Consider the following 15,488-nt stretch of genomic DNA (forward strand, 5'->3'; position numbering starts at 1 on the left):
GCCTCAGCTTCCCAAAGTGCTGGGATTATAGGCGTGAGCCACTGTGCCCCGCCCAACAAAAAAATTTTTAAACAGACATAACTAAACTACTCTCTTCACCACTATAAAATCCCTGCCATAATTGCACTGACAGTGAACAAAGAGTTACGTAGCACTGGATAGTTCACGGGCAGTTCTGACACCGGTTTCACTTTTTTCTTGCTTTAATTCCAGTGAGTGAGCAAAGAAATATCTGTGGTCTGTTTGGGGAATAATTTCCAATTTCAATGATCCATACATTTTCTTAAGACTTCTAACCAATCTGCCATCTAACAAGCAAATAAAAAGAATTAAATAATAAAAGCATGAAATTATAAAACCAGAGCTGCAATGCCCTTGGGACTCCAGAGATTCACCCTTTTAAAAATGTCACCAGGCGTGCCGGCTCATGCCTGTAATCCCAGCACTTTGGGAGGCCAAGGCAGAAGGATCACCTGAGCTCAGGAGTTCGAGACCAGACTGGAGGATACAGTGAGAACTCTTCTCTGCTAAAAATTAAAAAGTTAGCCAGGCATGGTGGCACACACCTGTAGTCCCAGCTGCTCAAGAGGCTGAAGTGGGAAGATCACTTGAGCTCAGGAGATCAAGGCTGCAGTGAGCTATGATCACACCACTGCACTCCACCCTGGGTTAGAAAAGGAACATAAAGGGATGGGAAAAATGGGGAGATGTCGGTCAAAGGGTACAAAGTTTCAGTTATGCAAAATGAGTAAGTTCTAGAGATCTAATGTAAAGTGTGGTGACTACAGTTAATAATACTGTTCTTGTCCAGCCTGGACAATACAATGAGACCCCACCTCTACTTAAAAAATAAAATAAAATTAGCCAAGTATGGTGGAACATGCCCGTAGTCCTAGCTACTCAGGTGGCTGAGGCAGGAGAATCACCTGAGCCCAAGAGTTCAAGGTTGGAGCAAGCTATGATCACATCACTGTACTCCAGCCTGGGTGACAGAGAGAGCACCAGTCTCAAAAATAGTAATAATACAGTATTGTATACTTGAAACTTGCTGAGAGTAGATCTCAACTCTTTTCACTACGCACACAAAAAAGGTAACCATGTAAGATTATTTTAAATGGCTTGATTGTGGTAATCACTTCACAATGTATATGTATGTCAAAATATCACATTGTACACCTTAAATATATATAGTTACTTGTCAATCATACATCAATAAAGCTGGAAAATATAAAGGAAACAAACACAAAATGTTAATCAATGCGGCACTTCTATGAATTTAGTGAGAGCCCCTTCTCTCTCATTCTCCCCCTCTCACTCCCCTTTATCCATCCCTTTTCTATTTTTTCACACTGGTTTATCATCATCCTGTTCTTAGTAACCTGGAGAATTTTCCAAAAAATATTTTCACAAGTCTAGCTATGTTGGAAAATAACCACAAAGGATGTTCTATTGATAACCCAAACAGAACACATGAAAACAAATACCATCAGCTGTTATTTCAAAACAAATATAATAGTACCAGCTGTTATTTCATAACACATAGCTGATGCTATTTGTTATTTCAAATCAAAACAGATTTAACTATTTGGAAGTATGCTCATAAAACCCCCAAAAGAATAAACAAATATGAACTGTTTATCTTTGGCAAGAATTCAAGCAAATGTGGAAACTGAGTTATAACACAGCTAAGCATAGATTGAAATTATTTTCAGGTATCAAAAAGATACTTTACAAATAAAACTATTACCTTCTCTAAAAGTCTTATTCCCAGCTAACGCTGTCTTATTTGCTCACCTGATCTGAGGATCTGCCCACCTGGGTCCAGCCAAGACAGAGACTGCAGTGTATTCCACAGGGTTATAATCTTGCCACTCAACAAGCCAGCCCACTTTCTCATTAGGAACCTGGCTTCGTTCAACTTTTGAACCTGGGTAAGGAGACGTCCGAGCCTTATTGTGAGAATTTTCTTTGGAACCATAAGAACCAGACATGACGTTGGTATTAAGATGAAACCAAGAAGATGAAAACGAGTTTCTGGGGGAGAAAAAGAAAAAACATTTTACATAAATACCAAAAATATATTAATTAAAGAACCTAGGCCGGGTGCAGTGGCTTACGCCTGTAATCCCAGCACTTTGGGAGGCTGAGGTGGGTGGATCACCTGAGGTTAGGGGGTTCAAGATCAGCCTGACCAACATGGTGAAATGCCGTCTCTACTAAAAACACAAAATTAGTCAGGCATGGTGGCGTACGCCTGTAATCCCAGCTACTTGGGAGGCTGAGGCAAGAGAATCGCTTAAACCAGAAGGCAGAGGTTGCAGTGAGACAACATCATGCCATTGCACTCCAACCTGGGCAACAGGAGCGAAAACCCCATCTCAAAAAAAAAACAAACAGAAAAAAAGAACCTAATTCAAAGACCCAAAAACATACTTTCCAATTTCAAAAACCTTTAAGAATCAGAAAATTCAAATATGATGCATATTAGTCGAAAGGTCTAACATCTATGAGAGATTATTTTCAAATATACATTTTTTTAACATATAGCTAAATCTTATTAGCTGGAAACCACTCACTGAATTTATTTTAGGCAAAAAAAAAAAAAAAAAGATATAAGCTTACTTGTGTGTTATCTGTTGTGGAAAGGGAAGTTTGTTATGAAAACTCAAACCATAAAAACAAGTGAAGCCAGGTGTGGTGGCTCATAGCTGTAATCCCAGCACTTTGGGAGGCTAAAGCAGGCAGATCACTTGAGGTCAGGAGTTCAAGACTGGCCTGCTCAACATGGTGAAACCCTGTCTCTACTAAAAAATACAAAAATTAGCCAGGTGTGGTGAATCCCAGCTACTCGGGAGGCTGGGGCAGGAGAATTGCTTGAACCCGGGAGCCAGAGGTTGCAGTGAGCCAAGATTGTGGCACTGCACTCCAGCTTGGGCGACAGAGCAAGACTCCATCTCAAAAAAAAAAAAAAAAAAAAGTATAAAAGAAAACTGTTTAAAGTCTATGTGAAGGAATACATTTTTAAAAAATCACCTACAGTCTAACATACACGTAAAACGTATGGCAAAAATGTTCAAAGGAAAAACAGGAAAATAGAAATTATTGAAAAAATTTTTACACTGAAAATGAACTAATGTAATATAATTTGAAGGTAGACTGTGGTAAATATACAAATTGTAACCTTTAGAGCAAAATTTAAATAAAATACACAGGCATGAAATAATTGGATAGCATATACAAAAGAAAAACCAACTAACCTTCACCCTAACCACACAGCATATACAAAAATTTTTCATATCTCATCTTGCCTAAAAAGTTAAATGGCTTCTCATTATTCTCAAAATAAAATACGAATTCTTGATGACCTTAAATTAGGACATCTGAAGTGGGAAAGGAGATTCTGAGGACATGGTAAAATTATGATAGCTCCTTTCCCCTGCTCTCACAATACCAGTCAATTTGCCCTTCTTAAGACAAATGATTGACGGGGCAAATATCCACTTGACCAAGGTTGTGGAATAAGTCAACAGCATGTGCCTCCTGATCTCATACAGTGAGAAGTACACAACAGTCATTTGAGGTATTTCTGCCAAAAATATATGACATGAATCTGGACATTAGGAAACACAAGACAGACCCGGGTTAAGAGACATCTTACAGAATAAAGGTGCGTACTCTCTAAATTGGTAAGGTCATGAAAGATAGAGAAAGGTGCAGGAACTCTTCCAGATAGATTAAGACTAAAAAGATATGACAATTAGAAGCAATCAATGATCCCACATGGGCTGATAACCATAAAGGAAAAAATAAACATTGCAGGATAGGTAGTAAAGTTTGGATGAAGTTGTATAAATAATTTTAAAAGATGAATTTTTTAAAAGTATCTATTTACTCCCAACAAAGAAAAACCCAGGACCAGATGGCTTTACTGATAAATTCTACCAAACGTTTAAAGAAGAATCAATACCAATATTCCCTCAACTCTTGCAAAAACCTGAAGAGGAAGTAAACACTTCCAAACTCACTCTGAGGCCAGCATTATCCTGATACTAAAGCTTGACAAAGACACTATAAAAAAACTACAAACCAGTATCTTTGATTAATACTGATGTGAAAATCCTCAACAAAATAATAACAAACAGAATTCAACAGCACATGAAAAGGATTATACACCATAACCAAGGGAGACATCATGGAATGCAATGATGGTTCCACATAACGAAAATCAATCAACATACTGTACCACATTAACAAAATTTAAAAAAAAAACACAATCTTCTTGATTGATGCAGAAAAATTATCTAACAAAATTCAGCACCCTTTCATGATTTAAAAATATTCAACAAACTAGGAATAGAAGGAAATTACCTCAACATAATAAAAGCCATATATGGAAAGCCCACAGCTAATGGTGTGAAGGTGAAGGACTGAAAGTTTTTCCTCTAAGATCAGGAACAAGACAAGGATATTCACTTTATTCAATATAATACTGGAAGTTCAGCCAGAGCAATTAGGAAAGAAAAAGAAGTTCTAGCCAGAACAATTAGGAAGGAAAAAAAAGGAAAAGGTATCCACATTGGAAAGGAAGAAGTAAAACTGGTTGAGCATCCCTAATCCAAAAATCCAAAATCAGAAATTTTTTGAGTGCTGATATGATGCCACAAATAGAAAATTCCACACCTCGCTTCATGTGATGGGTCACAACCAAAACTGTTTCAGGCACAAGTTTAAAATACTGTACAAAAGTATCTCCAGGCTACCTGTTTAAAGTATATATGAAACATAAATGAATTTGGTGTTTAGACTTGAGTCCCATCTCCAAGACATCTCATCATGTGTATGCGAATATTCCAAAACTTGAAATCCAAAACGCTCTGGTCCCAAGCATTTTAGATAAGGGATACTCAACCTGTATTTACACATCGCATGACATTTTATGTAGAAAATCCAAGATAATTCATGAAAAAACTGTTAGAACTAATAAATGAATTCAGCAAAGTTGCAAGGTATGAAATCAACACACAAAAATTGTTACATTAAAAAACACTAACAGGCTGGGTGCACTGGCTCATGCCTGTAATCTCAGCACTTTGGAAGGCAGAGGCTAGCGGATCACCTGAGGTCAGCAGTTCAAGACCAGCCCGGCCAACATAGTGAAATCCTGTCTCTACTAAAAATACAAAAATTAGCCGGGCATAGTGGTGCGTGCCTGTAATCCCAGCTACTCGAGAAGCTGAGGCAGGAGAATCGCTTGAACCCCAGAGGCGGAGGTTGCAGTAAGCCGAGATCGAGACTCCATGTCAAAAACAAACAAACAAAGCACTAATAATTAACAATCCAAAAGGAACATTAAGAAAATTCTACTTACAATAGCATCGAAAAGAATAAAATACTTAGGAATAAACTTAAGGAAGCAAAACTCTTATACGCTGAACACTACAAAATATTGCTAAAAGAAATTAAAGAGACCAATAAATAAACAGACATCCTATGTTCATTGACTGGAAAAAAATATTAAGATGTCAATACTACTCAAAGTTATCTACCAATTCAATGCAATCTCTGCCAAAATCCTAATGATGTTTTTCCAGAAAGAGAAAACTCTACCTTAAAATTCATATGGAATCTCAAGGAACCCCAAATAGCCAAGACAAATCTTGAAACGGAGAAACAAGTTCAAGGTCTCACACTTACTACACAGCTATAGTAATCACAACACTGAGATACTGGCATACAGAAAGACATACAGACTAGTGGAATAGAAGTAGAACCCAGAAATAAATCCTCACAATAATTTTTGACAAAGGTACCAAGACCATTTCAACAGGGAAAGGGCAGTCTTTTCAACAAACGGTGCTGGGAAAATTGGATATTCACATGCAAAAGTAGTATGAAGTTTGACCCTTACCTTACACCATATAAAAATATTAACTAAAAGTGGGTCAAAGACCTAAACATAAGACCTAAAATGATCAAAATCTTAGAGGAACACATGCTGACAAAATGTCATGACACTGGATTTGGCAATGATTTTCTGGATATGACACCAAAAGTACAAGCAACAAGAGAAAAAATTGGTAAGCTAGACTACATAATACATCAAAATGAAAAACTTCTGGGTATCAAAAGACACAATCAAGAGTGAAAAAGCAACCCATGGAACAGGAGAAGATACTTGGTAATCACATGTCTGATAAGGGGTTGGTTATATCCAGAATACAGAAAGAACTCCTACACACAACAACAATAAAACAACCCAATTTAAAAATGGGCAAAGGACTCCAACAGACATTTCTCCAAAGAAGATATACAAATAGCCAACAAGCACACGGAAAGATGCTCAATACCACTAATTATTAGACAAAAGCAAGTCAAAACCACAATGAGGTACTACCTCAGACCCATTAGAATGACCACTATCAAAAAAAATACAGAAAATAAGTATTGGCCAGGATGTGGAGAACTTTACTTGCTAATAAAAATAATGACATCAAACAATTTGTATTTCTGTAAGGTACTGCTGAAAAAAGATTCAGTAAAGTCCTATAATATGGTACTATTTTTATAAAGCAATGACATAAAAAAAAAAGTACATTTCAGTGCATGTATATAATGTATTAGTTTTCTATTGAAGCCACAACAAATCACCATAAATTCAATGACTTAAGACAATACAAATTCATTGTCTTACAGTTTTGTAGGTTAGAAGTCCAACACAGGTCTCACTCAGCTAAAGACAATTTATCAGCAGGGCTGCATTCCTCTCTGGAGGCTCAAGAGAAAAATCCATTTGCCATACTTTCCCAGCTTCTAGAGGGAATCCTCATTCCATCTGCATTCTGTGGCTCATGGCCCCCTTCCATCATCTTCAAAGCCAGCAACATAGAATCTCTCTCTGACCATTTATTAGTAGTCACATCTTTGATCACGGCCAGGTCATTTTTTAAGGACTCTCAATCAAATCAGGCGCACCTTCCAGGATGCTCTCCCCATCTCAAAGTCCTTAACCTTAATCACCTCTGCACTCTCTTTTGCTATGTAAGGCAACATATACACAGGTTCCAGGTATCAGGATGTGGACATAATTGGGGGGCCATTACTCGGCTTACCACAAATGTCTGTACTATTTATTATATAAGCATATATAGAAGGATCCATATAATCAGGTTCTTATGGGCTAGGAAATAAGGTGCTGATGTGAAGAGAAGTAGAAGCAAACAGGAAGAGGGAAAAGAAAGGAAGAAGAACAGAAAGGAAAGGGAGGGGGAAAGGGGAGTACAGGAGAGAAGAAAAAGGAGATGAGGGGGAAAGAAGAGACAGTGGCAAAGATGGGGAGGAAAAGGGGAGAGAGAAAAGGAGAAAAGGAAAGGGAGTTGCAAGAAAGGATAAGACAAAAAGAACAAGAAAAACAAATTTAAAAAAAGATAAGAAATAAAACTGAAGAAAAAGGAGAAAAGGAAACAAAGGAAAAAAGAGAAGGAAAAAAGACTACCCAAACATACCAAATAAAGTGAGGTATGCCTGATCAAATTTATGCCAATTAGGGCAAATTACATAATTTTATATATATATATATATAAAAAGTTCTCAGTGGGGCATGGTGGCTCACGTCCGTAATCCCAACACTTTGGGAGGCCAAGGCAGGGGGACTGCTTGAAGCTAGGAGTTCGAGACCACCCTAGGTGAGACAGTGAGACCCTTATCTCTACAAAAATTTTTAAAAGTTAGCCAGGCACGGTGGTATGTGCCTGTAGTTGCCACTACTCAGGAAGCTGAGGTGGGAGGATCTCCTGAGTCCAGGAGGTCAAGGCTGCAGTGAACCATGATCACGCCACTGCACTCCAGCCTGGGCAACATAGTGAGATCCTGACTCATTAAAAAAAGTAAGAAACTTTTTAAATTAAAATTCTTAACCTGACTTACATGAACTGCTTACGAGACTTCCTCCTGGTCCCTCTTCGGTGTATATAGTGTATACATGTACCTACCATTAGGTATCATACGCAAGTTTCACTGCCCTAAAGGCAGTGAATTTTAGGTGTACAATTCCATAAGAGTTGATACGTGTCATTATACATTTGTCCAAACCATAAAGTACAAGACCAAGAGTAAACCCTGATATAAACTACAGGACTTTGGGTGATAAAGCGTCAATGCAGGTTCAATTTTAACAAGCGTATGGCTCCGTGGCTCTGTGGGGATGTTGACAATGCGGGAGGCTATGCATGGGTGGAGGTAGGAGGTATACAGGATATCTCTTATCTTTAGCTCAATTTTGGTGTGAACCTAAAAACTGCTCTAAAAAAAATGACTGTTTTTTAAAGTCCTCTGTGCTACCCCAATTCATCCAACTCCTGATCTTTTTACTGTCTCCACAGTTCTGCCTTCAACAATGCCATATAGTTGGAATCATACAGCCTTTCCTTCAGTTATGCATTTAAGATTCCTCCATGTCTTTTCATGGCTTGATAGCTCATTTCTTCTTAGCACTAAATAATATCCCATTGTCTGGATGTACCGCAGTTTATTTATCCATTTACCTACTGGAGAACATCTTGGTTGCTTCCAAGTTTTGGCAGTTATGAATAAAACTGCTACAGACACCTATGTGCAGGTTTTTGTGTGGACATAAATTTTGAATTCATTTGGGTAAATACCAAAGAGTGTGATTGCTGAATTGTAAGTGTTGAGTTCTGTAAGAAACTGACAAACTGTCAGTTGGATTTTTAACTGGTTTCATTCTTTCCTATTCTTGTGTGTCTACAGTTTTATGTACTACTCAAGCTGTTCTCTTTCATCACATTTAAAGACTCTGAAACAATTACTATTTCATTTTACACTCACTTTACATCTGTAAAGTGTTGTAAAACACCCAAAAATCAGGGAAAACCTAACCAATAAAGAAGTTAATATCCCCAGATGGGATGAAAACTAGTATAAGGTGAGCGAATATTTGATTTGTGACTAACTTTACTAAAAGCAGTAGGTTCATTCACTTTCATGTTACGACGACTTTCTTGCCTCAGCTGCCACAGTTTAGGAAACCTACACAATGAATATTCTGAAAATAAAGTCTCCCTCACTCACCTTAAACCCATACTCAATAAAAAATGAATACATATATGAAACACATTTATCAAAACTAGCAAACAGACTTCAGGTGTTTTAAAAAGCAAAATTTTAACATATGGAACCCTAATCTCTAACTGAACCCTATTACAAAATGAGTTATGTTTCATGGTTTGGGAGTAGGGCAAGAAAAAAGTTAAGGCCATTAATTAAGTACCCAACAGGAAACACTAATCCTGTTCCACTCCATCCCACCCATGTACCAAAAATGTTTAAATAACTTAAGGCTCTTTGTTCCCTGATTTAGCAATAAAATGTTTATGGAATTCCACATATCTACCTACTTGACCAGACAGATTTACACACTGGATTACTTTTCGAAAACAAATTTAATTGTGCAAAAATTCAGACATCTTATCACAGCAAAAATATTGGCCTACAAAGGGAATAATACTGATAAATTCATTACATGGCAAAACAATCTTTTTTTTTTTTTTTTTTTATTTATACTTTAGGTTGTGCAGGTTTGTTACATATGTATCCATGTGCCATGTTGATTTCCTGCACCCATTAGCTCGTCATTTAGCATTAGGTATATCTCCTAATGCTGTCCCCGCCCCCCCCACCCCCCACCCCACAACAGTACCCGGAATGTGATGTTCCCCTTCCTGTGTCCATGAGTTCTCATTGTTCAATTCCCACCTACGAGTGAGAACATGCGGTGTTTGGTTTTTTGTCCTTGCGATAGTTTACTGAGAATGATGTTTTCCAGTTTCGTCCATGTCCCTACAAAGGACACGAACTCATCATTTTTTATGGCTGCATAGTATTCCATGGTGTATATGTGCCACATTTTCTTAATCCAGTCTATTGTTGTTGGACATTTGGGTTGGTTCCAAGTCTTTGCTATTGTGAATAGTGCCGCAATAAACATACGTGTGCATGTGTCTTTATAGCAGCATGATTTATACTCCTTTGGGTATATACCCAGTAATGGGATGGCTGGGTCAAATGGTATTTCTAGTTCTAGATCCCTGAGGAATCGCCACACTGACTTCCACAATGGTTGAACTAGTTTACAGTCCCACCAACAGTGTAAAAGTGTTCCTATTTCTCCACATCCTCTCCAGCACCTGTTGTTTCCTGATTTTTTAATGATGGCCATTCTAACTGGTGTGAGATGGCAAAAACCAATTCTTAAGACTGGCAAACTTTTTAAAATGCAATACTGACATGGTGCTTTGAAATAAAGAAAATCTGCAACAATCATTGTCATAATCACACATAAATGTATACAGTGATTGCTATGTGCAAGACACTGTTCTAAGCACTGTAAATTAACTCACTTGATCCTCACAACTGAGTTCAGGTCCTTTTTTTTTTTCTTAAGCTTTTTTTTTTTTTTTTTTTTGCCAAGGGAGCGGTTTGGTAAATCGGGTAGGCTCAGCGACTCCTAATTTTGTTTATTTTTTGTAGAGATGGGGGTCTCACTCTATGTTGCCCAGGCTGGTCTTGAACTCCTAGGCTCAAGCAATCTTCCTGCCTCGGACTTCCAAAGTGCTGAGATTACAGGTGTGAGCCTCCACACCAGGCCATATTATCCTTTTTCAATTTTTTTTTTTTTTTTTATAAATAAGAACACTAAGGCCGGGCGCGGTGGCTCACGCCTGTAATCCCAGCACTTTGGGAGGCCGAGATAGGCAGATCACAAGGTCAGGAGTTCGAGAACAGCCTGGCCAACATAGTGAAACCCAGTCTCTAGTAAAAATACAAAAAAATTAGCCAGGCATGGTGGCAGGCGCCTGTAATCCTAGCTACTCAGGAGGCTGAGGCAGGAGAATCACTGGAACCTGGGAGGCACAAGTTGCAGAGAGCCAAGATTGCACCACTGCACATCAGCTGGGGCGACAGTGCGAGACTCTGTCTCAAAAAAAAAAAAAAAAAAGGAAATAAGAACATTAAGACCCAGAGAGGTAAATAAGTTTACCAAGGTCACTCAATTGAGAGCAGAAATCAGGATTCAAACCTAGGCAAGCTGTCTTAGAATTCCAGGCTCTTAACACTATGCTTTACTATCTCTATTTCATTTTTAGTTCACTCATATGTTTTATGTATTCACAGGAATAAAACAATATTCTACCCACGTCACCAGTAGACTCTTCTGGAAGACTTGTATGTTGTGCTATGTAAAAGCATTCACTACATCTTTGTAATATACTACCTTTTTTCTAGAAAATGTACATTTGATGACTGGCAGCAGTGTCTCACACCTACAATCCCAGCACTTTAGGAGGCCAAGGCAGGAGGATCACTTGAGCCCAATAGTTTGAGACCAGCCTGGGCAACATAGGGAGACCCATCTCTACAAAAAATAAATAAATTTTTAATTAGCCAGGCCTGGTAGTGCACACCGGTAGTACCAGATACTCAGGATGCTGAGTTGGGACAATCATTGAGCCCAGGAGGTTGAGACTGCAGTAAGTCATCATCACACCACTGCACTCCAGCCTAGGTGACAGAGCAAGAAAAAAAGAAAATGAACATTGGAAACCTTCTAGTAATCACAAAAACTAAGTGCCAAACTGTCACTTTCTGGGTTTTTCCAAATTATCAAACACTGGTAAAATTTTTTTTTTTTTTTTTTAAGAGACAGTGTCTTGGCCAGGTGTGGGGGCTCACACCTGTAATCCCCAGCACTTTGGGAGGCCGAGGCAGACAGATTACCTGAGGTCAGGAGTTCAAAACTAGCCTGGCCAACATGGTGAAACCCCGTCTCTACTAAAAATATAAAACTCAGCCAGGCATGGTGATGGGCACCTGTAATCCCAGCTACTTGGGAGGCTGGGGCAGGAGAGTCACTAGAACCTGGGAGGCAGACGTTGCAGTGAGCTGAGACTGCGCCACTGCACTCCAGCCTCGGCGACAAGAGCAAGACTCCATCTCAAAAAAAAGGAAAAGAACACTAGGGACAGGGTCTTGCTGTGTCACTCAGGCTGGAATGCAGTGATGCGATCATAGCTTACCACACCCTCATACTCAACTCCTGAGCTCAAGCAATCCTACTGATCACTTAGTAGTCTCTGAGCCTACTCTGATCCTACTGATAGATAGTGAGGACTACACATGCATGCCACCAGGCCCGGCTAATTTTTTTCTTTCTTTTTTTTTTTTTTTTAGAGACAAGGGTCTTGCTAAGTTGCCTAGACTGGTCTCAAACTCCTGGCCTCACACGATCCTCCTGCCTCAGCCTCCCAAAGCACTGGGATTACAGGTGTTAGCCACTGTGCCTGGCCGTAAAATTCTTCTTTTTTTGTTTTTCTTGAGACATTGTATCACTCTGTCACCCAGAATGGAATGCAGTGGCATGATCTCAGCTCACTGCAACCTCCACCTCCCCGGTTCAAGCTATTCTGCCGTATTAGTTACCAGGTACTTGGCACATTTGTTAACTGTTGGCTTTTTCAGTCTCTGGTTCTGGATATACCTGCCTCATCTAGGGTTCCCAGAGTTATAAAAACGAAGAAAAACTGCCAAGCAACTTTACATCGTTCTGCTGGCATCTAACAAAAAAAGCATTAGAGATTTCCAGAGAGCACATACGTGTATTCCTTCCTTCCTCAAATCCCACTAAAAGAAGAAAAAGACAGATAAAGGGAAAGAAAATCCATATCAGAAGGAATAAATGCCACCAGTGAATGACAGATGTTAACCAACTTCAGGAAGATGAAAAGTAGTTGGAATATTGACCTACAAACCATAGTGGGACAAAGTAAATTTAAGAATATGCACCAAGGCTGGGCGCGGTGGCTCACGCCTGTAATCCTAGCACTTTGGGAGGCCGAGACGGGCGGATCACGAGGTCAGGAGTTCAAGACCAGATCAGCCTAACCAAGATGGTGAAACTCCGTCTCTACTAAAAATACAAAAAAATTAGCCGGGCGTGGCGGTGCGCGCCGGTAATCCCAGCTACTCAAGAGGCTGAGGCAGAAGAATCGCTTGAACCCAGGAGGTGGAGGTTGCAGTGAACCGAGATCGCGCCACTGCGCTCCAGCCTGGGCGACAGAGCGAAACCCTCTTAAAAAAAAAAAAAAAAAAAAAAAAAAAAGCACCAAAGGGTTAGAGAGAGATGCTATTCCTACAAGCTGAGCCGAGCTAGAGGTTTCAAGCTTGAAGTCAGTGGGCCCAAGGATCACAAACTGGCAGCAGGACAATAACCACGGAAATCACTCAGTCCTCCTCCCTTCCCAGTCTCCAAGCAAAAAGTCCAAAATAGTTATGTTTGTCTCCAAGATAAAGTCAAAAGTTTTTTAGAAATGAAGGGGTAGGACCCCTACTGTTAATACTGGTGTTAAGAGTACACAGCAGAAACTTAGGCTTAATAATTTTACAGTTCACACTGAGGAAATAAACAGCTATAATCAGCGGAGAACTTGCTCCACCACTACTGTAAAGCCTGAAGCAAAAGGCAGGTTCCCAGTCTACCCATGCGGTACTTGCTCACATGACCTCAACTGAAACCTTCCTATCTAGGCGACCTGGTACAAAGAGCCAAAAGTCAATTAGCGACCTGTGTACTGAAAACAAGGCCTATTACTCATATTAACCAAAATATAGACATTTAACCAGTGCCCATCAGATGTTCGAGAAAAAGCAACAGAAGGAAACAGGACCAAAAAGACACAGAACAATTGACCAACAGTAAATAAATTAATTTAGGAAATAGATCTTTTTTTCTAATTATCATCTTTGTAGATTCAAAAGACTTTTAATATCTATAAAATAAGTAAGAAAAGGCTGCTGCACCTAGGACCCTGTGTTTACTAACTCAAAGAATAAAAACTGGAGAAGGGAAGAACAGAAGGAGGCAGTGTAAGACACCATAAATCCCTAAATTTATCCACAATAGACAAATTATATATATATATAAAAAGGAGGTAGATAGTAAATATATTATCCACCCTGGAAAGGGGACAGGGGGAATAGTCATTTTACTTTTCATTTTACATTTTCAAGTTGTTTTAACTATGTACATGTACTAATACTAACAATAATGTTTTAAGTATTAACCATAAAAAAAATGGCACGGGACAACACCACCCCAAACAAGTGCTATTTAAACTCTCTCATGATACTAACAATGATTTAAGGAGGACGGCAAATTTCAAAATCAGAGGTCAAGAAGGGTCCTTGCCACTCGTTTTCCTCAAAAGGCAGATAAAACATTTTAGAGCCTTTTTGAAAACTTGTATATGACGATAAAAACCCGGGAGGCAAAGCAAAGCCTACAGAATACGCCAGAAAAAAAATCTGGTTCCCACCCCCAACTCAAGGTCTAGGGCAAAGGAGCCGGCAGCAGGAGGGTGGAATACCTGAACGCCGGGATGCCGCGGCAGCCCGAGGACCTGATAGTCAGAGAGGCCAAGGCCACAGAGAGAGACACCGCGGCTAAAGCCTTTCCCAGGAGGCGTCCGGCCATCAGCGCCCCGAGGGCGGCTTCGCGATGCTAGGTTGCTCTTAGTTGGTGCCTCCGCCTCCCCACACCCTGCAGCTCCGAGTCCCCGCCCCGCGTTATCTAGTGGGCACTAGGACCGGACTGCCGTTGCGTTCCCGAACGGGAGCAGCTGTGCCTATCTGTAAATCACAGATCAGGAGCCCTCCCACGATAAGAGTCCAGCGCTTTCCCCAGGGCATCGAGAAAAATCCAGACCAGCACGTGACGCCGAAGCCCCCAGCGCTAGCTGCCTGGGGGAACCGCGACCACGGACCTCGTAACTTTCTCGCTGCGTAATGGCGCTTTACGGCCGCGCCGCAAAGCAAAGGTCGTGCGTTGCCTGCTTCCTAGCGCCTTCCTTCTCCGACTTCCCAGACTTCCCAGTCTGCGCAGGCTTACTTGGGGACGAGGGGAAATAACCGGAAAGTGCCAGAGGAAAGGAAACGTGAAACAGACGAGGAACTGGAAGGAGAATAAGTGGGAAAGAAGCCAAGGGGTTTGAGAGAGACTATGTTGCCCTGGGTTTTTGTTTTTTGTGTTTTTTTGAGACAAGAGTCTGGCTGTGTCGCCCAGGCTGGAGTGCAGGGGCGCGATCTAAGCTCATTGCCGCCTCAACCTTCTGGGTTTAAGCGACTCTCCTGTCTCAGCCCCCGAGGTAGCTGGGACTACAGGCACACACCGCCATACCTGGCTAATTTTTGTATGTTTTGTAGAGACAGTTTTTTGCCGTGTTGCCCAGGCTGGTCTCCAACTCTCAAGCTCAAATAATCCAACTGCCTGGGCCTCCCAAAGTGGTGAGATTACAGGCGTCAGCCAAAGCACCTGACCCTGCCCTGGTTTTTTTAGGCAGTAAGTTGTTGCGGAACCACGCAGGTCTTAGCCATATTTTGGATAATACTTGGTTATGGGAATGAAACCGCCTTTGCAA

The 15,488-nt window shown here is 40.3% G+C and overlaps 1 protein-coding gene across 1 annotated transcript in view; it reads right to left on the minus strand.

The window, feature by feature from the left end:
* Window positions 1–14,856, minus strand: part of NUDT9 (nudix hydrolase 9) — a 41,819-nt gene extending 26,963 nt beyond the window's left edge. Inside the window, exons 1-3 of the mRNA XM_032166530.2 lie at window positions 14,439–14,856; window positions 1,795–2,034; window positions 1,209–1,218 (exon numbers count right to left, since the gene is read on the minus strand). Coding sequence (XP_032022421.1) covers window positions 1,209–1,218; window positions 1,795–2,034; window positions 14,439–14,545 — 357 coding nt within the window. The 5' untranslated portion in view covers window positions 14,546–14,856. The remainder of the gene's footprint in view (window positions 1–1,208; window positions 1,219–1,794; window positions 2,035–14,438) is intronic.
* Between the last annotated feature and the right edge of the window lie 632 nt (window positions 14,857–15,488).

This window comes from Hylobates moloch, unplaced genomic scaffold (genome assembly GCF_009828535.3).
Source record: "Hylobates moloch isolate HMO894 unplaced genomic scaffold, HMol_V3 SCAFFOLD_2, whole genome shotgun sequence".
NCBI lineage: Eukaryota > Metazoa > Chordata > Mammalia > Primates > Hylobatidae > Hylobates > Hylobates moloch.